At 46.0% G+C, this 24,874-nt stretch overlaps 1 protein-coding gene across 1 annotated transcript in view; it reads right to left on the bottom strand.

Moving 5' to 3' along the window:
* Positions 1-795: 795 nt before the first annotated feature.
* The window catches only part of LOC144761537 (extracellular calcium-sensing receptor-like), a 225,735-nt gene continuing 201,656 nt past the window's right edge, over positions 796-24,874 (bottom strand). Inside the window, exons 5-7 of the mRNA XM_078646854.1 lie at positions 4,186-4,413; positions 3,853-3,976; positions 796-1,709 (exon numbers count right to left, since the gene is read on the bottom strand). Of these exons, the coding sequence (XP_078502980.1) occupies positions 796-1,709; positions 3,853-3,976; positions 4,186-4,413 (1,266 nt within the window). The remainder of the gene's footprint in view (positions 1,710-3,852; positions 3,977-4,185; positions 4,414-24,874) is intronic.

Genomic DNA, 24,874 nt, shown 5'->3' with positions numbered 1-24,874 from the left:
CTGCAATAACAATGAAAATCGGTGACACTCGGGTTAAACCTTGGCAGCTGATTGTCACACCGGTAGTGTATTGTCGGGCAGATTCGGTTTTAACCGAATTCCGGACTGCCTACTTATAGGATGGTGTTCACGCTGCTTGAAGCGGAGCAGCAACCAAAGATGCCAACAGAACATTTGTAATAACGTTCAGGATTTTAACATTCAAATAAACATTTGGTTTAGTCATATCATGCTATATGTGGCTATTCCAAGAGAATTGTGGTGCAGAATTGCAGTCTTGCACAACATGAAATCATTTTGTACCCACGCAAACTCTTTGAGTCAAGTCAAGGAAAGCTTTATTCGGCTGCTGTATAAAACAGTCATAAAAGCACAACTCTTTGAGTCACTGTCCTATGGCTTGACACTTCACCAGTCTTGTAGTGTCCTGCATAGTGTTCTCTCTGTAAATCCCACAAGGAATCAGTTTTCCTTCCTGCTCACGTCTGTCCTGCTTTCTCTCTTAATCTCAGTCTTCTTCCTTCAGTTTGTTTACTCCTGACTCAGAGTTTTTATTTATTTTATTTATTTATAAATGTTTATATAGATCGAACCTGACCCAAGAGGGTATCGGAGCGCTTTACATTTAGGATCGTTGCGTTACAAGATACATCAGATACAAGAGCTTAGAAAGGTACAGTACACATAAACAATGTTGCAAGATTCGTAGGAGGGAGGGGAGGAAGGAGTAGTAACGGGGAGACGAGGAGGAACTGTGCCCTTTTCTTCCCCTTCCAAATGTTCTTGAAATGGATGTCAGTGTGCCATTTCATTGAGACGACCCTTTGGGACGAGATGTTTTCTGGTGTTCTGCTCGGGCCTGATCAGAATAACGTAACACTTGGGCAAGAATATGCAGCAAAGAAGCCCGGCGCTGGAGCAGAGGATGGCGAAGACTTCCACGGCCAGCATGTACTTCCCCCGTGTGCTCAGGTATGCTGGGATGAAGGAGATCCACACACTGACGAACACCAGGAGGCTGAAGGTGATCAGCTTGGCCTCGTTATATCGGCCGGGCAAATTGCGTGAGACGAAGGCTACCACGAAGCTGACCATGGCAAGTAGGCCCATGTATCCCATCATGCAGTAGAAGAAGAGGCCCTCCCCTTCGTTGCACTCAAGGATGATGTTCGCTTGACCGGATGTCAGGTTCAGTTCTGGGTATGGCGGGGAGGTCAGGAGCCACAATGCACAGATTAAAACTTGCACCAAGGTGCACGAGAGGACGATCCACGCCGGAGTCCTGTTTCCGAGCCATCTCTTGGTGCCTGGAGCTGTGCTTTTAAAGGCGCTGACCACGATGACCGTCTTAGCAAGGACCGAGGAGATGCTGATGGAGAAGACAGCCCCGAAGAGAGTCTGCCGCAGCAGGCAGGTGAGCCTCCCAGGGCGGCCGATGAACACCAAGGGGCACAAGAAGCAGAGCATGAGGGCGAGGAGGAGAACAAAGCTCAGATCGCGGTTGTTGGCTTTCACGATTGGAGTGTTCCTGTGCTTGATGAAGACACAGACGACAGAGGTAGTGAGGAGGGTAAAGAATGTGGCGAATGCAGTCAGCGTCAAGCCCAGCGGATCCCCGTAGGAGAGAAACTCTATCTCCTTAGGGTTGCAGGCGTCTCGCTTCTCATTGGGCCAGTGAGTATCAGGGCACTTGAAGCAGGCAGAGGCATCTGAAAAAGAAACGGCTGTAAGTTATCTGAATGCAACAGCAGCTGGAAACAGATTGCAAAGGGGGGATGTACGTCGTTACAACGCATGCTGTTACAACGCATGCCTTTACGACGCAAGTTTTACAATGCAAGTTGTTACAACAAATTGCGTTGGGGGGCGCTGGATAGTGAATAGTTTAATTTACTATTCCAACTCCAGTCCCCGTGGATAGTAGAGGTGGTGTTGGATAGTAAATTAAAACTATTCCCTATCCTAGAGCGCCCCCCTAGCACAAGTCGTTGTAAAAGTTGCGTTGTAAGGGTTGCGTCGTAAGGGTTGCGTCGTAAGGGTACTTCGTTGTAAAAGTTGCATTGTAAACGCTGTTATTTCAAGCTAGTGGGAGCAGATCTTCCCAACATGGAGGGGCTTATCTACAAGCCCAGTGCACAACCATACCATCACTTTTTGACGTTCTCGCAGCGCACAGTGCAGACCCATATCTATGAGGCCACAGAGAGCTACCCTGATTGGCTTTTCATGGCCTCGTGGATATGGTTTAAGGCAACGCATCGCGAGTCGCTGCGTTGCCTCACACTGCATCGGGGATGTGAATTTTGGGCATTGCGGTGGCTGTCCCCACTCAACGACTATGATTTTTAACATGCGTCAAAATCGTGTGCTTTCCCAGGGCAGGCGAGACAGTCGTTTTTGTGAAGCAAGGTGTACGTTACTGCACAAAAACTACCCAATTTCAATGCAGGCTCTTGCGCCATGGCGCAAGGGTGTCTGTATTGGCGCAAAGTTGCCTAACTGGCACCAGTGCAAAGGAAAGGACAGGGATTCGCCGTATTGTTGTAAATACGATGCTTCTCTGCACTTTCCTTATGGTGCATGGCTCTGAGCTGGCAAGCGACCCCACCTAGGATTATTTTCTTTTCAATGAGCCCTGGAGTGTCCTTCAAAATGTACTTGGTCTTCGGCACACTAGATCTATCTCTCTTGAAAGGTGTCAGTCCTGAGGTTGAGTGCAGGGTTCCTGATCTCTGTCTCCTGGACATCTCACACAAAGAAAAGCCAGAGCGAACCCCGGAAACAGCAACAATTTACTATTGTGTTTGCTTTTCTCTGGAGCTGGAATACTTAGGGGCTGATTAGGATGACGGTCAGACTTTTGTCCATCTGTCATTCTTTCGTAAAAGGGACCGCCAGACAGACTGTCTGTGATCCCGCAGCAGGTATTCGGATGCGACAGCCACCACGGAGGTTGCAATGTGTATGTTTTGCATTGTGGCGGGCGCTGCTGGCTGCAGCACACGCCGTAGTGCAAAATGGGTACACTGCACATGTCCATGCACTACGTGCCAGGCACCATTCGGTGGCTGCCACATGGTGCAGGGATATATATGGGGGCATCATATATGCCCCCAAAACCTACAGTTGAGGGCCATGGGAGAAGAGGGGCCCACTACGGGCTCCCAAAGTTCCTTTCCGCCTGCCTTTTCATGGCGGGTTAACCGCTATGAAACAGCGGGCGGAAAGGGACATTGTGATCCATATGGCAGTCCCTGGCAGGCACCGCCACCATTGAAGGGAATACAACTCCCTCCGACGCACCCGCGGGCTCAAGGAGCCCGTCGGATGCGTGGCAGCCGTTCTTTCTGACCGCCAACCAACCGCCCACCATTGTGATATGGCAGGGGGAAAACATGGTTACGAATGGCGGTGGCACCGACACCGACGGGCTGTCGGCGGCAGTCCCACTGTCCCCGTAATCAGGCCCTAAGTTCTGGCACCACATCTGCCAACCATTTCCCTCTGAAAGGTATGGATGTACGTTGTTACAACGCATGCTTTTACCACGCATGCTTTTACAACGCAGGTTTTTCAATGCAAGTCATTACAACGACTTGCGTTGGGGGGTGCTGGATAGTGAATAGTTTAATTTACTATTCCAACTCCAGTCCCCGTGGATAGTAGGGAAGGTGTTGGATAGTAAATTAAACTATTACCTATCCTAGAGCGCCACCCAGCGCAATTCGTTGTAATGACTTGCGTTGAAAAACCTGCATTGTAAAGGCGCTGCGTGGTCAAAGTTGCGTCGTAAAGGATGTTTCCCGAAAGGTATCAGGAACATTCCCAGATGTATCATGCAGGGAAACTAACCAGTCTCATTGCTGAACTCTCCACTGGAACAGGCAACACAGTCAAAGCAGCAGGCAGGCTCCCCCTCCTTAGAGGCCTTTCTGTATCCAGGGCGACAACCGTCGTTGCAGACTGAACGCAGCACCTGCAACGGAAGGGACGGAGGGCACTTAGGGGAGAGGTCATCAGACAGGACGGACCACAGACATATGAAGATTCGGAGGTACAATCTCACCATCACAGCTGTTAGAAAGAATTTATATCGAAATCAGAAAGAAACTGGACAAATCGCTAAGTGAGGGACAAAGGCACCAGGTGTAAGTGAGATGATGGGAGTCCTTCATAGGCCTGTACCTGCGAGTATCCGCTACTCCACAAGATGGCGCTCTTGTTGATCGTGACCTCCTGACCCCTGGGAGCCCAGGGGTCAAACTTCCCCACTTTCACTAGTTCAGTGGAGTCGTCTTGAAATATCTGGACATTGATGATGTCGTAGGCGGCGTCGACATCTCCATTCTCATCGAAAACGATGTTCTCACCGGTTTTCAGCTTCACCTGGGCACCTTTCACATAATGGAGGACCTGGAAATGAAAAGAAAAGAAACAGAACAAGCACAGTGAGGACAGGAATGCAGCATCTGAGAGTGAAACAAGCACAGTGAGGACAGGAGTGCAGCATCTGTGAGTAGAACAAGCACAGTGAGGACAGGAGTGCATCATCTGAGAGTGAAACAAGCACAGTGAGGACAGGAGTGCAGCATCTGAGAGTGAAACAAGCACAGTGAGGACAGGAGTGCAGCATCTGAGAGTGGAACAAGCACAGTGAGGACAGGAGTGCAGCATCTGTGAGTAGAACAAGCACAGTGAGGACAGGAGTGCATCATCTGAGAGCGGAACAAGCACAGTGAGGACAGGAGTGCAGCATCTGAGAGCGGAACAAGCACAGTGAGGACAGGAGTGCAGCATCTGAGAGTGGAACAAGCACAGTGAGGACAGGAGTGCAGCATCTGTGAGTGGAACAAGCACAGTGAGGACAGGAGTGCAGCATCTGAGAGTGGAACAAGCACAGTGAGGACAGGAGTGCAGCATCTGTGAGCGGAACAAGCACAGTGAGGACAGGAGTGCAGCATCTGAGAGCGGAACAAGCACAGTGAGGACAGGAGTGCAGCATCTGAGAGTGGAACAAGCACAGTGAGGACAGGAGTGCAGCATCTGTGAGTAGAACAAGCACAGTGAGGACAGGAGTGCAGCATCTGAGAGCGGAACAAGCACAGTGAGGACAGGAGTGCAGCATCTGTGAGCAGAACAAGCACAGTGAGGACAGGAGTGCAGCATCTGAGAGCGGAACAAGCACAGTGAGGACAGGAGTGCAGCATCTGTGAGCGGAACAAGCACAGTGAGGACAGGAGTGAAGCATCTGAGAGCGGAACAAGCACAGTGAGGACAGGAGTGCAGCATCTGTGAGCAGAACAAGCACAGTGAGGACAGGAGTGCAGCATCTGTGAGCAGAACAAACACAGTGAGGACAGGAGTGCAGCATCTGTGAGTAGAACAAGCACAGTGAGGACAGGAGTGCAGCATCTGAGAGCGGAACAAGCACAGTGAGGACAGGAGTGCAGCATCTGTGAGCAGAACAAGCACAGTGAGGACAGGAGTGCAGCATCTGTGAGCGGAACAAGCACAGTGAGGACAGGAGTGCAGCATCTGAGAGTGAAACAAGCACAGTGAGGACAGGAGTGCAGCATCTGAGAGTGGAACAAGCACAGTGAGGACAGGAGTGCAGCATCTGTGAGTAGAACAAGCACAGTGAGGACAGGAGTGCAGCATCTGAGAGCGGAACAAGCACAGTGAGGACAGGAGTGCAGCATCTGAGAGTGGAACAAGCACAGTGAGGACAGGAGTGCAGCATCTGAGAGTGGAACAAGCACAGTGAGGACAGGAGTGCAGCGCCTGAGAGCGGAACAAGCACAGTGAGGACAGGAGTGCAGCATCTGAGAGTAGAACAAGCACAGTGAGGACAGGAGTGAAGCATCTGAGAGCGGAACAAGCACAGTGAGGACAGGAGTGCAGCATCTGTGAGCAGAACAAGCACAGTGAGGACAGGAGTGCAGCATCTGTGAGCAGAACAAGCACAGTGAGGACAGGAGTGCAGCATCTGAGAGCGGAACAAGCACAGTGAGGACAGGAGTGCAGCATCTGTGAGCAGAACAAGCACAGTGAGGACAGGAGTGCAGCATCTGTGAGCGGAACAAGCACAGTGAGGACAGGAGTGCAGCGTCTGAGAGTGGAACAAGCACAGTGAGGACAGGAGTGCAGCATCTGTGAGTAGAACAAGCACAGTGAGGACAGGAGTGCAGCATCTGAGAGCGGAACAAGCACAGTGAGGACAGGAGTGCAGCATCTGTGAGCAGAACAAGCACAGTGAGGACAGGAGTGCAGCATCTGAGAGCGGAACAAGCACAGTGAGGACAGGAGTGCAGCATCTGAGAGTGGAACAAGCACAGTGAGGACAGGAGTGCAGCATCTGTGAGTAGAACAAGCACAGTGAGGACAGGAGTGCAGCATCTGAGAGCGGAACAAGCACAGTGAGGACAGGAGTGCAGCATCTGAGAGTGGAACAAGCACAGTGAGGACAGGAGTGCAGCATCTGTGAGCGGAACAAGCACAGTGAGGACAGGAGTGAAGCATCTGAGAGCGGAACAAGCACAGTGAGGACAGGAGTGCAGCATCTGTGAGCAGAACAAGCACAGTGAGGACAGGAGTGCAGCATCTGAGAGCGGAACAAGCACAGTGAGGACAGGAGTGCAGCATCTGTGAGCAGAACAAGCACAGTGAGGACAGGAGTGCAGCATCTGTGAGCGGAACAAGCACAGTGAGGACAGGAGTGCAGCATCTGTGAGCAGAACAAGCACAGTGAGGACAGGAGTGCAGCATCTGAGAGCGGAACAAGCACAGTGAGGACAGGAGTGCAGCATCTGAGAGCGGAACAAGCACAGTGAAGACAGGAGTGCAGCATCTGAGAGCGGAACAAGCACAGCGCGGACAGGAGTGCAGCATCCGTGAGCGGAACAAGCACAGTGAGGGCAGGAGTGCAGCATCTGAGAGTGGAACAAGCACAGTGAGGACAGGAGTGCAGCATCTGAGAGCGGAACAAGCACAGTGAGGACAGGAGTGCAGCATCTGAGAGTGGAACAAGCACAGTGAGGACAGGAGTGCAGCATCTGAGAGCGGAACAAGCACAGTGAGGACAGGAGTGCAGCATCTGAGAGTGGAACAAGCACAGTGAGGACAGGAGTGCAGCATCTGTGAGTAGAACAAGCACAGTGAGGACAGGAGTGCAGCATCTGAGAGCGGAACAAGCACAGTGAGGACAGGAGTGCAGCATCTGAGAGTGGAACAAGCACAGTGAGGACAGGAGTGAAGCATCTGAGAGCGGAACAAGCACAGTGAGGACAGGAGTGCAGCATCTGTGAGCAGAACAAGCACAGTGAGGACAGGAGTGCAGCATCTGAGAGTGGAACAAGCACAGTGAGGACAGGAGTGCAGCATCTGTGAGCAGAACAAGCACAGTGAGGACAGGAGTGCAGCATCTGAGAGCGGAACAAGCACAGTGAGGACAGGAGTGCAGCATCTGAGAGCGGAACAAGCACAGTGAAGACAGGAGTGCAGCATCTGAGAGTGGAACAAGCACAGTGAGGACAGGAGTGCAGCATCTGTGAGCGGAACAAGCACAGTGAGGACAGGAGTGAAGCATCTGAGAGCGGAACAAGCACAGTGAGGACAGGAGTGCAGCATCTGTGAGCAGAACAAACACAGTGAGGACAGGAGTGCAGCATCTGAGAGCGGAACAAGCACAGTGAGGACAGGAGTGCAGCATCTGTGAGCAGAACAAGCACAGTGAGGACAGGAGTGCAGCATCTGTGAGCGGAACAAGCACAGTGAGGACAGGAGTGCAGCATCTGTGAGCAGAACAAGCACAGTGAGGACAGGAGTGCAGCATCTGAGAGCGGAACAAGCACAGTGAGGACAGGAGTGCAGCATCTGAGAGTGGAACAAGCACAGTGAGGACAGGAGTGCAGCATCTGTGAGTAGAACAAGCACAGTGAGGACAGGAGTGCAGCATCTGAGAGCGGAACAAGCACAGTGAGGACAGGAGTGCAGCATCTGAGAGTGGAACAAGCACAGTGAGGACAGGAGTGCAGCATCTGTGAGCGGAACAAGCACAGTGAGGACAGGAGTGAAGCATCTGAGAGCGGAACAAGCACAGTGAGGACAGGAGTGCAGCATCTGTGAGCAGAACAAGCACAGTGAGGACAGGAGTGCAGCATCTGAGAGCGGAACAAGCACAGTGAAGACAGGAGTGCAGCATCTGAGAGCGGAACAAGCACAGCGCGGACAGGAGTGCAGCATCCGTGAGCGGAACAAGCACAGTGAGGGCAGGAGTGCAGCATCTGAGAGTGGAACAAGCACAGTGAGGACAGGAGTGCAGCATCTGAGAGCGGAACAAGCACAGTGAGGACAGGAGTGCAGCATCTGAGAGTGGAACAAGCACAGTGAGGACAGGAGTGCAGCATCTGAGAGCGGAACAAGCACAGTGAGGACAGGAGTGCAGCATCTGAGAGTGGAACAAGCACAGTGAGGACAGGAGTGCAGCATCTGTGAGTAGAACAAGCACAGTGAGGACAGGAGTGCAGCATCTGAGAGCGGAACAAGCACAGTGAGGACAGGAGTGCAGCATCTGAGAGTGGAACAAGCACAGTGAGGACAGGAGTGAAGCATCTGAGAGCGGAACAAGCACAGTGAGGACAGGAGTGCAGCATCTGTGAGCAGAACAAGCACAGTGAGGACAGGAGTGCAGCATCTGAGAGTGGAACAAGCACAGTGAGGACAGGAGTGCAGCATCTGTGAGCAGAACAAGCACAGTGAGGACAGGAGTGCAGCATCTGAGAGCGGAACAAGCACAGTGAGGACAGGAGTGCAGCATCTGAGAGCGGAACAAGCACAGTGAAGACAGGAGTGCAGCATCTGAGAGCGGAACAAGCACAGCGCGGACAGGAGTGCAGCATCCGTGAGCGGAACAAGCACAGTGAGGGCAGGAGTGCAGCATCTGAGAGTGGAACAAGCACAGTGAGGACAGGAGTGCAGCATCTGAGAGTGGAACAAGCACAGTGAGGACAGGAGTGCAGCATCTGTGAGTGGAACAAGCACAGTGAGGACAGGAGTGCAGCATCCGTGAGCGGAACAAGCACAGTGAGGGCAGGAGTGCAGCATCTGAGAGTGGAACAAGCACAGTGAGGACAGGAGTGCAGCGTCTGAGAGTGGAACAAGCACAGTGAGGACAGGAGTGCAGCATCTGTGAGCAGAACAAGCACAGTGAGGACAGGAGTGCAGCATCTGAGAGCGGAACAAGCACAGTGAGGACAGGAGTGCAGCATCTGAGAGCGGAACAAGCACAGTGAAGACAGGAGTGCAGCATCTGAGAGCGGAACAAGCACAGCGCGGACAGGAGTGCAGCATCCGTGAGCGGAACAAGCACAGTGAGGGCAGGAGTGCAGCATCTGAGAGTGGAACAAGCACAGTGAGGACAGGAGTGCAGCATCTGAGAGTGGAACAAGCACAGTGAGGACAGGAGTGCAGCATCTGTGAGTGGAACAAGCACAGTGAGGACAGGAGTGCAGCATCCGTGAGCGGAACAAGCACAGTGAGGGCAGGAGTGCAGCATCTGAGAGTGGAACAAGCACAGTGAGGACAGGAGTGCAGCGTCTGAGAGTGGAACAAGCACAGTGAGGACAGGAGTGCAGCATCTGAGAGTGGAACAAGCACAGTGAGGACAGGAGTGCAGCATCTGTGAGTGGAACAAGCACAGTGAGGACAGGAGTGCAGCATCTGAGAGTGGAACAAGCACAGTGAGGACAGGAGTGCAGCATCTGTGAGTGGAACAAGCACAGCGCGGACAGGAGTGCAGCGTCTGTGAGTGGAACAAGCACAGTGAGGACAGGAGTGCAGCATCTGTGAGCGGAACAAGCACAGCGCGGACAGGAGTGCAGCATCCGTGAGCGGAACAAGCACAGTGAGGGCAGGAGTGCAGCATCTGAGAGTGGAACAAGCACAGTGAGGACAGGAGTGCAGCGTCTGAGAGTGGAACAAGCACAGTGAGGACAGGAGTGCAGCATCTGAGAGTAGAGAAAGAGTCTTTGGTAGTCGGTGAGGCCCCTGCCTCCAGCTGAGGTGCTGTAAAGGGTTGTGAGTGGATTTTAATAAACAACGAGACACCAATTGTCTACCTCTTTCATTCACTTCACTCACCTTGTCATGTGTCCCGTTTAGGCCTAGAAGAATAACTTTCCCTTTTTACATGTACTCCGGGCTTTCCTAAACGTTGCCGTCACGTGTAACATTGACTTCTAACACACATTTGCATTCGTGACACTTTGGGTCAGTTTCCTAGAAACCCCGACCTTGCTTACACGAGTCAACGTCGCAAGAACACTATTGTATTGCCTTGGCACTATGTACAAGGCGAAGCGTACATTGTGCAAATGAGTTTGTTATTTTCGTTCATATGGCAAGACAGCGATTTGCAGAAAACAAAAAATGGCAGCCTGATCACAATCTCAGCACAAGGCAAGGATGCTATGTCTGTAAATAAACATCTGTTTCTGGGTGTAGGTAGAGGAGACACTACTGCTGACATCCAAAGGTCTCTCTCGGCTGATGCTTTTGCCCGCAGCTGACTAACATCTCCGTGAGGGGTGTTCAGCTCGTGACCAAGACGGGGTCCGACACACTTACCCACCAGGTAATGGGGCTGGATCGTCCAGCAGAACATACACCCTTAGACTAGGGTCCACATAGTCGGAGTTCGCCGTGTTGTTATATTATTTCTTATTCTTGCATATACACATTGTTTCAGCGCTTTGGTGGAACTGTTTGTATGTTTCACTCTCTTGATACTTCTTATCAGTTTCATCTGCTTTTGTCTACTGATCGTTGCAGCTCATATATTCTATGCAAGAATCACGTTGGTTCAATAAACATTGAAAATGTCCCTCTGTGTATTCTTTGTATATTTTTTTGAGCACAAGAGAGAACGAGTGTGTGAGCGGAAGGTTCTAGATCTGTCTCCACGGTTCCTGAGGGAACAGGATTCTCAGGTTCAGGGGTTGTCAGAAGTGTTTCCTCCCTGTCTAGGTTTAGGGGGGCTTATGGTGGCACTGTGAGCTCGCTGGTCGAAGGAAAAACATATCCTGCGGGGGGCACGGAATCAGTCTGCCATCATCCCTAAGTTTATGTCGTCCACAAACACACATCGCAGTATTAATAATGTCTGCCATTCAGATGTGGGGGTTATACAATAATCTAGTAAACAATATACAGATGCCTTACACAGAACATTGTCACTTGCTCCTGCGCGGTCCGTTCAAGCTGCCCCGACACAATTGGTTACACCGGGCCTCAGCCGACAAACAGTAAATGCAGTTATGGGTAAGGTTCCCACCAAGAGGGAAGAAATTCGATTTTGGATTGCGCAAAAAATAAATCAGCTTGAAGCAGTTTTTCCCAAACAGACCATAGGAAAAACATAATCACGTCTATGTAATTACAGTCCTTCACCCCTAGAGGGTGTTTGCAGCACAAACACTTTTATCAGACATAAAAATACTGCACTTTAAATATCGTCCCTAAAGGAGATCTCCTTGGTAACTACACATAGGTGTAAATACCACCTTTCACCCCTAGAGGATGTCCTTCAACATGAAAAACTCATATTGTACACTTTCAGGCCACAACTGGGTGCAGCCATAATTATCACCCACAGAGGGCGCAGCCTTCCCAACTCTAAATCAAAAGTTACACCAAAGAGAGGCTTAATAGCCACTTAAAACCCTTGAGGGGTTATCTTTCATAGAGTCCCACCAAACTTAGGGGGTCATTAGGATGGCGGGTGGACTTAGTCCGCCCGCCATGTCATCGGTGTTTGAGACCGCCCGCGGGGGTCCCTGGGGGATATTAGGATGCATCCCGCATGTTTAGCATTGTGGCAGGTGGTGCTCTCAGCACCGCCCGCCACAATGCTAAAATTGCACATATACTTTTGCATTAACAAAGCGGCAGGCACCGCGCGGTGCCTGCCGCTTTGTTAATGCAAATGCAGGGGGGTACCACAGGTACCCCCGTGTGCACCCCCACCTGTCCTTCACTCCGGGGGCCCGCAGGGGCCCCCCCGAAGTGAAGGCCGCATGCCTTTCCGTGGCGGCATCGCCGTCACGGAAAGGCATCTGTTTTGGGCAATGCTAATATGGCTGGCGGTGTCTAATAGACACCACTACCATATTAAACCTTTTCCGACCCGGCCGCATGGCGACCGGGGCGGAAAAGTGGCGGACGGTCTTTCCTTCCGCCGTGGTCCCCCCCGCCATCCTAATATGGCGGGGGGAATTTAGGTGCGGATGGCGGGCGGTTTAATCCGCCCGCCATCCTAATGGGCCCCATGGCGTGGAGACTCTGGTACTTTCTTTGGGGGGGGGCGGCTGTGCTGCTCCTACAGCCCCCCTACACTTTGGTAACATTCTGGGGGGGAAATGGATGAACCCCAGAGGGCATTATGGGGTGCTCCTTCTGAGCGAGATGAATTTTTAAACAGTGGCTGCATCGCGTAGAGTCGCATCAGTTTCGCTGATTTCCTTTTGGCGCCTCTGTGCTGTGCTTTACTTTTGCTCGGGGTGCACGGTCTCAACCCCGGCACTACACGGCCTTTAACAACTTTGGAGAGCAGCTCGGGGAGCCCACCCTTACGTGCCACTGTGGGAGCCAACACTTCTTTCTGGTCTGCCTTCTCCCGCGGGCAGATGCATGCTGGGCGGCCGGGTGAGCGGGCCACATGGGGGCGTGCGACAGAGCTTCCCCTCCTCCTTGGTGTCACCGGGGCCCAGCGATGGGGTCCTGGGCCCATGGTAGCTTCCCGGGGGCATGATGGTGCTCCTCACCTCCATCCTTTTCACCAGGGCCCAGGGATGAGGTCCTTGGCTTACGATTTATGGAGGCCTGACAGAGCTCCAAGTCTTCACCTTCTTCGTAGGGGCTCAGGGTTGGGGTCCACGAGGGGGCAAAAGTGCGATGGAGCTCCCCGCATTTCTTGTGCTTGGGGTAGCCTCTGGGCCCTGGCCCACCCCGGAGGCAGAAATCAAATATGGCAGCAGAGCCTCACGCATTTCGCCACTGAAGAGAGGTCAACGGTCACCAAAATTTCTCTCTCGGACCCCGGTGGGCTGTTTTTTTGACTATTCTGATCTTCTTTTGCTCCTGGTGGCCAGTCCTTGCCACCTGGAGCCCTTTCTTTAGACCTCCAGGCCTGAAATATTCCCAGCTTGGAAGTGGGCAAGTCTCACTGGCTCCCTGTGCCAGCCTTTCACTTGGTTATCTCTCTGGGCAGTGTTCCCTCTTTTTGCAGAAGTCCAGTCTGTCCCTGGACTAGTCCTCAGAGGGTATAAGGGGACCAGCTTCCATCATCCTGGGGTGTGCCCCACTGGTCCTGGCGTTCATCAGAGGCAGAGTCCTTGATCCAGTCGGCAGCCAGGGGGTTCTTCCTTCCAATTGTCCCTGGTGCCTGCCTCCTGTCCCAGTGTTCGGCAGAGAGGCACAACCAACAGAGAGCTCTCTCCCTTGTGCAAGACCTTTTAAGTGTGGGCGGAGGGTACCTGCAGGGCTGCGCCCCCGGCCTAGCCTGATCAACCACATCATCTCTCCTACCCGGTTCCACTCTCCCTGCACAGTTCTCTGCGATAGCTCAAAATGGCGTCACGCAGGAGTCACTTGCCACATGTGCTCTTAGGGTGTGTACTCTAACCCTTGCTGACATCACTGCCAGGGCCCGCCTCAGCAAATCTTCAAAGGTGCCCCCCTCTGGTTTGGCTCCAAAGGTCTGGACTCCATCCTTTATTGAGTGGCCTGGGCAGGCCCTCTTCCTGGCACAGGTTGACAGCCGGCTGATTGATGCAGAGTAGTGAACCGAATCCACCCTCCCACAGGGCTGACTTAAGCACTGTTAATAGGTTCCTTTGATGGGCCTTTGTTCCTGTAGTTAGAGAGAAAAGTAATTAACCCAGCCCAGCAGGGCGACAAAAAGGCCTGGGCTCTGATCCTGAGCTGAGTCAGAGAAATATGACATTCCTGGATGACCCATAAGCTGTACAGATATGCTTTTGGACTTCACAGAATTGCTCTTTGCACACAGGTAACAGTGTACATTGGTGCGGCTCTGGAGTTTCTAGTCCCAAGAGAACTGGAGCTGAGCCCTAGGGCAGCCTTTCCCATAGAAATATAATCTGGGCTCCCAGTTTTATGGGGTTTATCTTTTTAGCATTTCCATCTACATTTAACTATATTTACCAAAATAAGCAGCACGATATAACAAAACACTCCACCCACAGGTACATATTAGCGTTATACCACAAATATATGCTTAAATATACCTATATTTAAGGAAATCTCATCCTGATTTTTTAATACCCCATGCTGCCTATTTGCTTTGCGTTTGCCTAGATTTCATGAAAGACAGCATGAAGAGTCTCTCAGAAGAAGCACAATTTCAATATTTTTCAGGTTTTAAAAAATGTATACAGATAGGAAATACATTCTTTTCTGTCTGTATTTGTCTGTAAAAATCGGTAAAAACAGAAAACTGGAAGACTTAAATTTAATGGAGCGTCACTACAGTCGAATTATTGGGCCTATTCCAGGTCACTACCCAAATCTGCATAGTTCCTTTTGTGCCAGGCTACGCGTGCGCAGTTCTCGGGCTGCGCACTAAAGGAGTCTCCCGCACACAGCCCTCTCACGCGTGCACATTTGTAACCATCCAAGTGCCCCTTATCCTTGCTGCGCCACAGCGGTCTTATCTGAAAAGGCGGACACAGGCGGTAAACACTTGCAGCCCATTTTACCATGAGTTTACCGTGGATGAGACCCAGGTTATGAAGCTATCTCACAATAAAATGGTAAAAACAAGGGGCATATTAGCAACAAATAGCGATATTTATCGCTAATTGAGCTTAGCGCCGCACATCACCGGATATTATCGCTGAGATAATGGGCTATTAGCAACGTTTATCTCAAAAGCGATAAAATATCCGGCGATAGCGGCTCAATGCGTGAATATCGCTGGAAATCCAGCGATATTCAGGCATTAATGCTAATAGGGACTTAACCTGAATATCCACCTCCCATTGGATACACAGGTTAAGAAGTGGTCTGAGCAGGCGTTAGGTTTTGGCAATATTCGCGCTTAACGCACATTTTTTTATCGATTCGCCTGCCTTGCTAATAGGCGATAGCTGCATTAGCGACTGCTTACAGGTTGGGTACGCCCACTTTGCATGTCATTAGCGATAAATATCGCTGACATGCAAAGCGGGCCCCAAACCGGTCGCTATTGCCTAAACGCTGTCGCTAACTGCTGTTAGCGACAGCTTGCTAATATGGCGATACAATTATCGCCGCTTTAGAGGGAAAAAGTCCAGCTAAAGCGGCGGTAATGCCCTTGCTAATATGCCCCTAGGTGATCAAAAAGTGAAAAATGTGAGCGAATAAGATGGCCAGAACCACCCTATCACAGCGTTGTTTGAACCTACTCATGGCACGGGTCCATTACATCGATGTGCCCTTCCATATTACCACCATGGCTCACTCAGAGATACTCCTCGTCAGGAATTTAGAGTCGAGGGGGTTGCAGCCACAGCCAACCACAGTGCGCTGGTGGATAACCGCAGTATGGTGGTTGTGGTGGTGACGCGCAACATAGGGCAGTACAAGGGTACAGAAGCGACTTCCGCTTCAAGAACAGGATACAAGGAGCGGCGGGCATACGTGGATGCCAGGCACTGTCAGTTGGTTGTAAAGCTATGTGTAGTTTGCACCCCACTTGCATCCACGCATGTTTTGTTCTTTCCTTGAGGGAGGGTGGGCTACATGTGTCGGGACTGTTAGGATTGAGGACGCGCGTCTTTGGGCCTGTTCACTTTGGGCATTGTGGATATTAAGTGCCAAAGGTCACCCCTTACTCCTCCTGCAGAGTATTCTGGGCTCCTTCCACGACTGAGGTCTGTCCCCACCAGTCCTTGCTCTCATTAGAGCTCTACACGTCAAGCCTTCTCCTGGTGTGCTGCCTCTGTTTTCCTTTCAGGAGAATTCCTGTGCATCAACTACCCTACCCTTGACCCATTAAGGAAATTCCTTGTTATGAAGTACACTTTCACTTCCTGGTCTTTGTGACTTTGTGAAGCCTGTTCTTGGTTGCTAGTCATTGGGCGTGCCCATATCTGTGATTCTTTCATACCTATGCTCCTCTTGACAATGGCAGCCATGTTTTCAGAAGTAATATTTCATGTTGTGACTTGCATCAAGATGGTGTCTTTCTTGTTGGTGTTCAGACGACTAATGTTGTGGTGTTACACTCTACTCTCCTCCTGGTCAGGGTTTTGCCATCCTCTTTTGACTGAAGATCACTTAACTCCTGTTGCGCCTTCACAGAGTGAATACGCTAATCTTAATTTTTAAACAAAAGATGTTCTTTAACTTGAGTCGATTGTTTTTTTATCCTCCAAATAACGTACTCTGCCTTTTGAACATACAGTCTCGGCCTATTTTGCTGATCTCCTTGGCACTATCATCAACTCTTACAACATTATAGGTTTTGCCCATATTTAAAAAAAAACTAGGCTCAGCATTGCTGACTGCCGCTAAACCTGTGCTTATTGATTTTCCGACATTTTTGGGAAAACTTCCAATTTATTTACTGGATTTTTACCTGGTCTTGTCATTTTCAGATGCTGACATATTAGCCAACATTTAAAGGCACTGAGCTTTCTTCACCCATCATAGCCCCATTGTATACATCCTATCTCTTTTTTCCAAAAACTAGTGATCCAGTGGAATCCAGGGTAGTGTGGTTTGTGTGAATCCCAGCATGTTTTGTACACAGAATGCCCTGTGAACGTCAAAGCATTTGTCACAAAATACTACTTTCCCATATTAATGTGACAGAAATCGAAGGCATTTCCATGGCTAAAGTTTCACCATCCTGCTTTCCCACACTTCTGATAGAAACGCGACCCTCCATTTGTAGGTGCACCGACCGCACAACTTAGTAACAGACCAAAATGTAACCATGTGAAGAGCACATTGCCTTCACATACTCCAAGATTTGACCAGTTCCTGTCGCAGTGGACTACTTGTTTTTATCTTGAGAAGAGTCGGTATACTATTTGGTACGACATACGTCAATCTCCATATGGATCACTGACATAATATCGATTGTACCAATATCAAAATACACAAAAAAATAAAATATGGACTCCGTTGGCCCGATTCACAGAACTAACTTATGACAAAATCCTAAACGTACTACTTTTGGTATTCACAGAAGGAATTTAGTAGTTTTAAATTAGGATTTTGTCTTAAATTAGGACTTTGGTTTAAATTTAACTCAAGTTTGTCTTAAATTTAATTTAAGACAAAATCCTAACTTAGGACAAAATACTAATTTAAGACAAAATCCTCATTTAGGACAAAATCCTAATTTAGAAGAAAATCCTAATTTAAGACAAAATCATAATTTAGGACAAAATCCTAGTTTAGGACAAAATCCTAATTTAAGACAAAAGCCTAATTTAAGACTACTAAATGCCTTCTGTGAATACCTAAAGTAGTAAGTTTAGGATTTTGTTGTAAGTTAGTTCTGTGAATCGGGCCCGTATACTTAAGTATAAAAATCTAAATTATCGAGCATGCAAATATCGTTGACAAACCCTCCCAGATTTCACATATATTGATAACAAAAATATCAGAAACAAAACATAACTAATAAATCCTTAAAAAAACACCAAAAAGACAAGTTTAATATAAAACAATTATTGCAAATGAACCTAAAACTTGTAATAAACATCTACCAAACAATAAATATTCACTCCAAAAAATCATACACCTAAAACAGATACAATAAAAACACCAAAAGCATCCATATTAACTATAAACATTTAAACACAAATATAAATTAATATATATAAACAAATACATTCATATATAAATAAAACAAGCTATATATTATCATACAAAAAGAAAACATAAGTTAGCGGTTACCAAACAAGGAATCAACTTATTAAAAATAATATTACAAATAATTCAGTCTATACTAAACCAACCAATAAAATAACACTATAAACAACTGAAACCAATCAAATCAAACAAACAATTAACAATATAAAAGACACACTAATTAAAGCAACTAAATACTCACAAAATGACAAACGCTGCAAGATGAGGAAATTATGCCAGTCTCACAACAAGCAATTACAAAAGAAATAATTCATTTCAACAACTTCATAATCAAGTAATACTTATATTTAAACTGACAAATAACTGTTATTTGACTAAGAAATATAATTGAACAAATAAATAGAAACACACTCTGTAACATTTATATTTTTACATTGGCTTCCTAAAAAAACCAAAAAACTTCTAATCCATCAAACTGCCAGAAAATATTAACTTGTTACAACCCTGGTCAAAAGTCCAAAGGTACAATTCACATTTAGGAATACCCCAACCCCCGCCCTCTGTGTGCCTGCGTGTGAATGTGCAGGCGAGTGTGTGATTACTGAATTAGTGCCATATGGCACCTGAAAAATGGTTGACAGTTAAGAGATCAAAGCTTTTGTCACCCTGGTATAGCTCTGAGCTGAAGGGCCTAGAGGTAAACTGCAGGAGAGCAGAACATCTTTGGCGACAAGACTATAGCAAAGTTAAGAAAAGAAACTATAATCTTGCTCTCCAACAGTATGAAGAGGCAATTATTGCCGCTAAAAGACGTTTTTATACCACTAAGATTGAGGATGCTGGTAATTCCTCCAAAAAACTCTTTAAAACGGCTACCCTGCTCTCCAAATCGCAGCAAGCAAACATGTTCCAACCAGACCTAGGCATGTGCAATAAATTGGCTACTCGTGCCCTTATCGTGACGATATCCCAAGGTTGTTTGCTGTGTGTGAGGAATGTGAGTATGTCCTGTCAAATCGGCACATACTGACACACTGAGCTCAAAGGCACTCTGTTTATACATCTGTTTGTTTTGTCTTACTGCAGAACACATTTGCCAAGTTACCTGTCCCAGGGAGAATAGGTCTGTGTCTGCCTTACCTCAGGGGACGACACTGTCAACTCCTTCACAGCTGTTTCTTTCTTTGTTATTTCATCACTTTTCCCCATGTGGTGTCTTTTGAACAAGCTGTGCATCCTTCACTCCCAGGAGGCACCATCAGGGGTCAAAGGTTATCTCGCATCGTACATCGCCCCTGCTGGTTGCTTGCTTCAGGTTAGTGGTTATCGATCTGACTTCCTGACACCACAAAAAAAAACAAAGAACCAAGAACATATAATATAGTAAGTACGTAAAAATAATAAATGATAAACTCTTTCAATCAGTGATCCAAAATAAACCTATCTCCCTAAACATTGACAAACTAGCAACAACATACCATTTTTAATTAATCTAATTTTTTTTCTCTTTTGACAAACAGGTAAGCACCTGCTCCATGTTAAAGACAAGACAAGAAAAGCCCAAAACATCTCAACAAAAATACAAGTAAATAAACAAATAACAAGTAACTGCATTTTTAGCATATTAATGACAAACATGGTAAAATGTAATTATAATATATATTTCTACTAATAAACTACTTACAGATACAATGAAAGAAGCTTCACTTCACAGAAAGGAAAGTAATTATTAAATTACAATGGCTACACCTATAGCCAAGAATCTGCATTAACAGAAACTGTAAACTGTAAATGTACTAAATATTATTTGAATGCAAGCTTTGAAAGGGCAAGTACAAAAGACAATGTTGTAATTAACGTGATGGAGCACATTTTTTGTTTTTTTAATCAATAATATAAATGTTTATTACATCGGTGAAACAACTATATCAAATAACAAAGTTAATACACACTGATATAATACAAATATATATTAATTATATTTTTTTAAAGTTACAATAACCAACCAACCAAAAAACAAATTCAGTACATCATATCAAATAAATACAACACATAATACAAATAATTCCACATATTAACATACATATATAGGAAACAATATAATATCACATTTCCCACCCACAAAAAGTAAGAAGTAAAACTTACTGTTTTATAGCTGAAGATCTTTCTCCATTTTAAAGTAAAAGTGTTCTAAACAACAGAACCACTCCAGGAAACATGAAAAAAGAAAATCTAACTAAAAACCATCAGTTTATAATAAACCAAAACTAATTTCCTTTACAAAAAAATCATAAACTCTAAATTCCCTATAGAAATCATTTATGGACAAAACCCTGTTTAAGAAACAAAGACCCACACTCATAATACATTACAGTCCCAAATATAAACATGGGGCCCGATTCACAGAATGAACTTAAGACTCAATCCTAAACTTACTACTATTTTGGTATTCACAGAATGAATTTACTACTTTTGGTATTCACAGAAGTTAGGATTTTGTCTTAAGTTTGTCTTAAGACAGACTTAAGACAGACTTAAGACAAAATCCTAACTTCTGTGAATACCAAAAGTAGTAAGTTCATTCGATGAATGCCAAAAGTGGTAAGTGCATTTTGTGAGTAACAAAATAGTAGTAAGTTTAGGATTAAGTCTTAAGTTCATTCTGTGAATCGGGCCGATACATTTAATCATCAAAACATAATAATATCACATAATTTAACAGAAAACATTCATATGACAATTTTTGTGTGAAATGCACGGTGACAAAATAGTGCAAAACACTACCAAAGATACTTTAAATATAACAAAAAATCACAAACAACACTATACCCAAGTTTTAAACATGCACCCTGAATCCCTCTACTCTCAAAACCATTCCGACGAACAGCAGCTCCTATCTGTGACTTACTTCCTGGAAAAATGACTCAAAATAACACCAATGGACTACAAAATAAAAGGTAGTGATAAAAAAAATGTCCGCCAAATGAAACTAAAAAAAGACTATCTCCCCAAAGAAATGAATGTGAAATATAGTAAAAATTATTACAAATGTTAAAAAAATTGAAAAAATTATTAGAAATGTTAAACATGTCTAACGTAAAAACTAAAATATTTTGAAAAAATTGTAATGTATAAATTAAATAAAAGTGTAAAAAAAAAATTATTTAATTTATACTAATAAAGAATATATTAAAATAATGTTAAAAAAGTAATTAATAGAAGGCAAAAAAATTGTAATTAATCAAAATAACATTTGAAAATGTACATTATACAAATATATATAAAAACGAATTTACTTTTTGTTTTTTTAGTTAAAATTAACAAAAAATATTTTAGTTACTTCTCTTTATAATTGCTTTTATTTTTAATTAAAATAATTGCTTTTATTTTTAATTAAAAAATATATTTGTTATAATGTAAAACTGTACAATAAATAAAAAAATTGTTCAAACAAAATGTATGATATCTTTTTACTATACTAAATTTGGAGAAAATCTTGGACACTAAAAGGGTGATATTTACCGTTCCCACTCCAATCCAAACCAACTTGGAGAAGGTGTTGGACACTAAAGAAGTGACTGATTAAGGAAGGCTGTTGTGACAGCCGAAATGCATCTCTCTTGTGTGCCAGGTCGGAGGAGGCCCTAAGGAACAACAAATGCCTCGACACCCAGCTCTCTTCGTGTGCGCGCTCTCTTCTATGTGATGTAGGGGCTTATTTGGACAAAAGAAGTGACATTTACTATTCCCACTCCAACATAAACAAACTTGAGGAAGGTGTTGGACACTAAAGGGGTGACAGGCACTAATTCCACTCCAATCTATACCAACTCGGGGAAGGAGCTGTACACTAAATGGGTGACATTTACTATCCCCAATCCAATCTAAACCATTTTGAGGAAGGTTTTGGACACTAATGGGATGACATTTACTATGCCCAGTCCAAATTAAACCAACTTGAGGAAGGTGTTAAACACTAAGGGGCTGATTACGAGTTTTGCGGTGCAGTGGCTGGAGGGCCCTGCTGCTGCACCGCCAAACCCGCGTGAGGTCCGCCTGAAGTATTATGACTTTTTAACTCATTGGCAGACTATTCTTTGCTGTTCCCACAGCGGTGCCTATAAAATAGGCACATATCGTGCCCCACTGTGTGCATCCACATCGAGCAAGGCACAAGGGGGCCTATAGGGCTCCCTTTCATTCCTCACCGCTACTGTTTTCATGGAAGAAAGACCTCCATGAAATCAGTGGCGGTGAGGAAAGTTGCAATATGCTTGGCGGGACAGCGGCTGTCCTGCCAAATATATTACTGCCTCAAGACAGCCAAGCCACTGCTAAGGAATAGCGGTTGCCTGGCGACGTTGGCGGTTCTAGGCTTGCACGACTGCCAGTGTCGAAATGTGGCTGTCCGAAGACCGCCATTGCCACCCCACCACTAGTCTGGCGGTCTGAGAACTACCAAACTCATAATTAGGCCAAGAATGGGTGACATTTACTATTTCCACTCCAACCTAAACCAACTTGGGGAAGTTCATGTTGCAAACAGAAGCATGTGGTGGGACAAAAAATTCACTCTGGCTACCCCTCTATGGAACTCGGAATGACTGGGTACAATGGGCACCACAAAAGGGTTTGACAAGTGGGACCTGATCAGAATCTCCACTATTGGAGACCTTTGGAAAAATGGTCCGATGATACAGTTCTCCGCTCTACAGCAGAGCCACAAGCTCATGGATTCGGAGCTCTTCGGATATTTGAAAATCAGACATGCATTACAGTCAAACCTACCCAAAGATGCCACACTACCTGACGCTTCGCCTTTAAAGGACAGACTCTTAGACGGTTACCTGACAGATGGGGTTATATCATTGACGTACAAAAAGCTGATAAACAACACTCCAAATCCTCTGATGCTCTTGAGGTGCAGCTGAGAGGGAGATGGATTGGAGATAGATGATGAGGAGTGGCAAGAGGCCCTGGCCTACCCGAGGGAGGTTGCAATCTCATCTAGACTGCGCCTGGTCCAGCTAAAGATCCTGCACAGGGTCTATGTCTCTGGCCCAACCCTGGTTAAAAAGGGAAATGTAGGATGTGGGCAGCTCGGCTCATTTATGCACATTCTATGGGAATGCCCCCTTATCCAGTCCTACTGGTCACGAGTGCACAAGTGTAAGAGTCATGTATCGGGAGTGATCATACGGCCAGAGGCTAAAAGATGTCTATTGAATATTTGGGAGCCCACTGACCTCAATAGCAGGGATAAACTCTGGGCTACGCTGGGACAGATGATAGCCAAACTAAATATTGCACAGCTGTGGGGAGCGGGGGACCCGCCCAGAGTGGACTCCTGGAAAAATGACATGGGCTGGTGTATCTTCAGGGAAAAGACGGTGTATGTCTCCCGAGGATGTAACAAAAAGTGGTCCTCAGTATGGAACAAATAGAATATCTACCGTGGGAGTATCTGTGCTCCTCCCCTTGATCCTATGTCGGACGACCAACCTACACCATAGTCATTGTTGTTAGCTACAATTACCTGTATATATGTGCTTATAAATGCTCTAGATTCGAACCATGCACACATTTTCAATGCTCTGTAAAGTCGACTCTGATGGTTAATAAAAAGAAACATTAAAAAAAAACTTGGGGAAGTTGCTGGAAACTAAAGGGGTGATATTTACTATTCCCACTCCAATCTATACTAATTTAAGGGAAGGCGTTGGACACTAAAGACTTCAAACTTTATAAATCCAGATCAAAATATAACTTTTTACCTAGAACATTATAAAACTAAATTCTAAAATACAAAATTAATACTACAGATTCTCGCATTTAGTATATTACAAAATTAACGAAAATATTATATTAAAACACACTCATTTAAATTACTAACCTTTATTTAAAAAATGTAACCTAAAAATAAAAAATTTATATTTTATTTTTTTATATAGTCTGATAGCCAACTGTAGTGGGCAAGACCAGCCATCAGAGGCCCGCTCCAGTGTTAATGGCCCAAGCTGAAGACGAGGGCCTTTAACAAGGGAGCAGGCCTTTAACTGCTGGTATAGCTCCACTATGGTGGGCTATAAGGCTATTAGAACATTCTGCCCCTGTGGGCCACTTATAAAAATGAAGGCATTGGAGCTTCAGAGGGATAAAAAATACCTGAAGTACCGACGCCTTGTAGTCACAGCTGTTGATGTGATTGTTCAACATCTAACAGTCAAGCGCCGGGCCACAGCTGTTAGCTGTTGAACATTCACAGCAAGAGCTGTGAAAGGAGGCTGAAGTCATTCCCAGTTTTATTCAACTTGGCTAAACTGCTTTTGTTTTGTTCAGCTGAGCCAGGGATCCCCAGGAGCTGACCAGTGTTAGCCCTGCCTCCCTACGAGGCTCCATTGACTCTGAGCTAAGGGGAGGGAGGGGGAGGCTCCGTCGTGCCCTGCAGCACAGCCTCAGCCTTTCGCTTTCCCTTGCCCACTCCATGTCTTTTGAAAAGGCAGGGAAAGAGAAAGGCTGTTTAATAATACATTTTAATGTTGAGAGCAGCAGGCGTAAGCCAGCTTATGCAGGGTGCTGCTGCATCATTGTCTTCAATGGAGCTCTCAACATTCTAATGTACTAATAAAAATTATAATATTGTAAAAAAAAAATGCCTACCATTCATAAACTTTAGAAAATTACATAGAATTCAGATAACAAAATTATCAATTTGTTCATTGTAAAAGTTTTGTAAATAAATGTTTTTTAATTTTCAAAATTATTTTTTATATACATTTTTTTACAATTTTAATAATTTCATAAAAAGAATGTGATACTTTTAATTCAATTAAAACAAACCCAAATAAACTACTTAATGAAAATAAAAACTAAAACTATTTTAAAATATTAAAAAATTTCTTTGAAAGAATCCATAAAAATATATCTTATTTAAAATGAAAATTCAAAATATATGAAAAACATAAGACACATTTTAAAATTCAAAATAATT

The sequence above is a fragment of the Lissotriton helveticus genome, chromosome 6 (genome assembly GCF_964261635.1).
Source record: "Lissotriton helveticus chromosome 6, aLisHel1.1, whole genome shotgun sequence".
NCBI classification, from domain to species: Eukaryota; Metazoa; Chordata; class Amphibia; order Caudata; family Salamandridae; genus Lissotriton; species Lissotriton helveticus.
The sequence above is the reverse complement of the archived record's forward strand: the minus strand, read 5'-3'. Positions and strand labels throughout refer to the sequence as shown.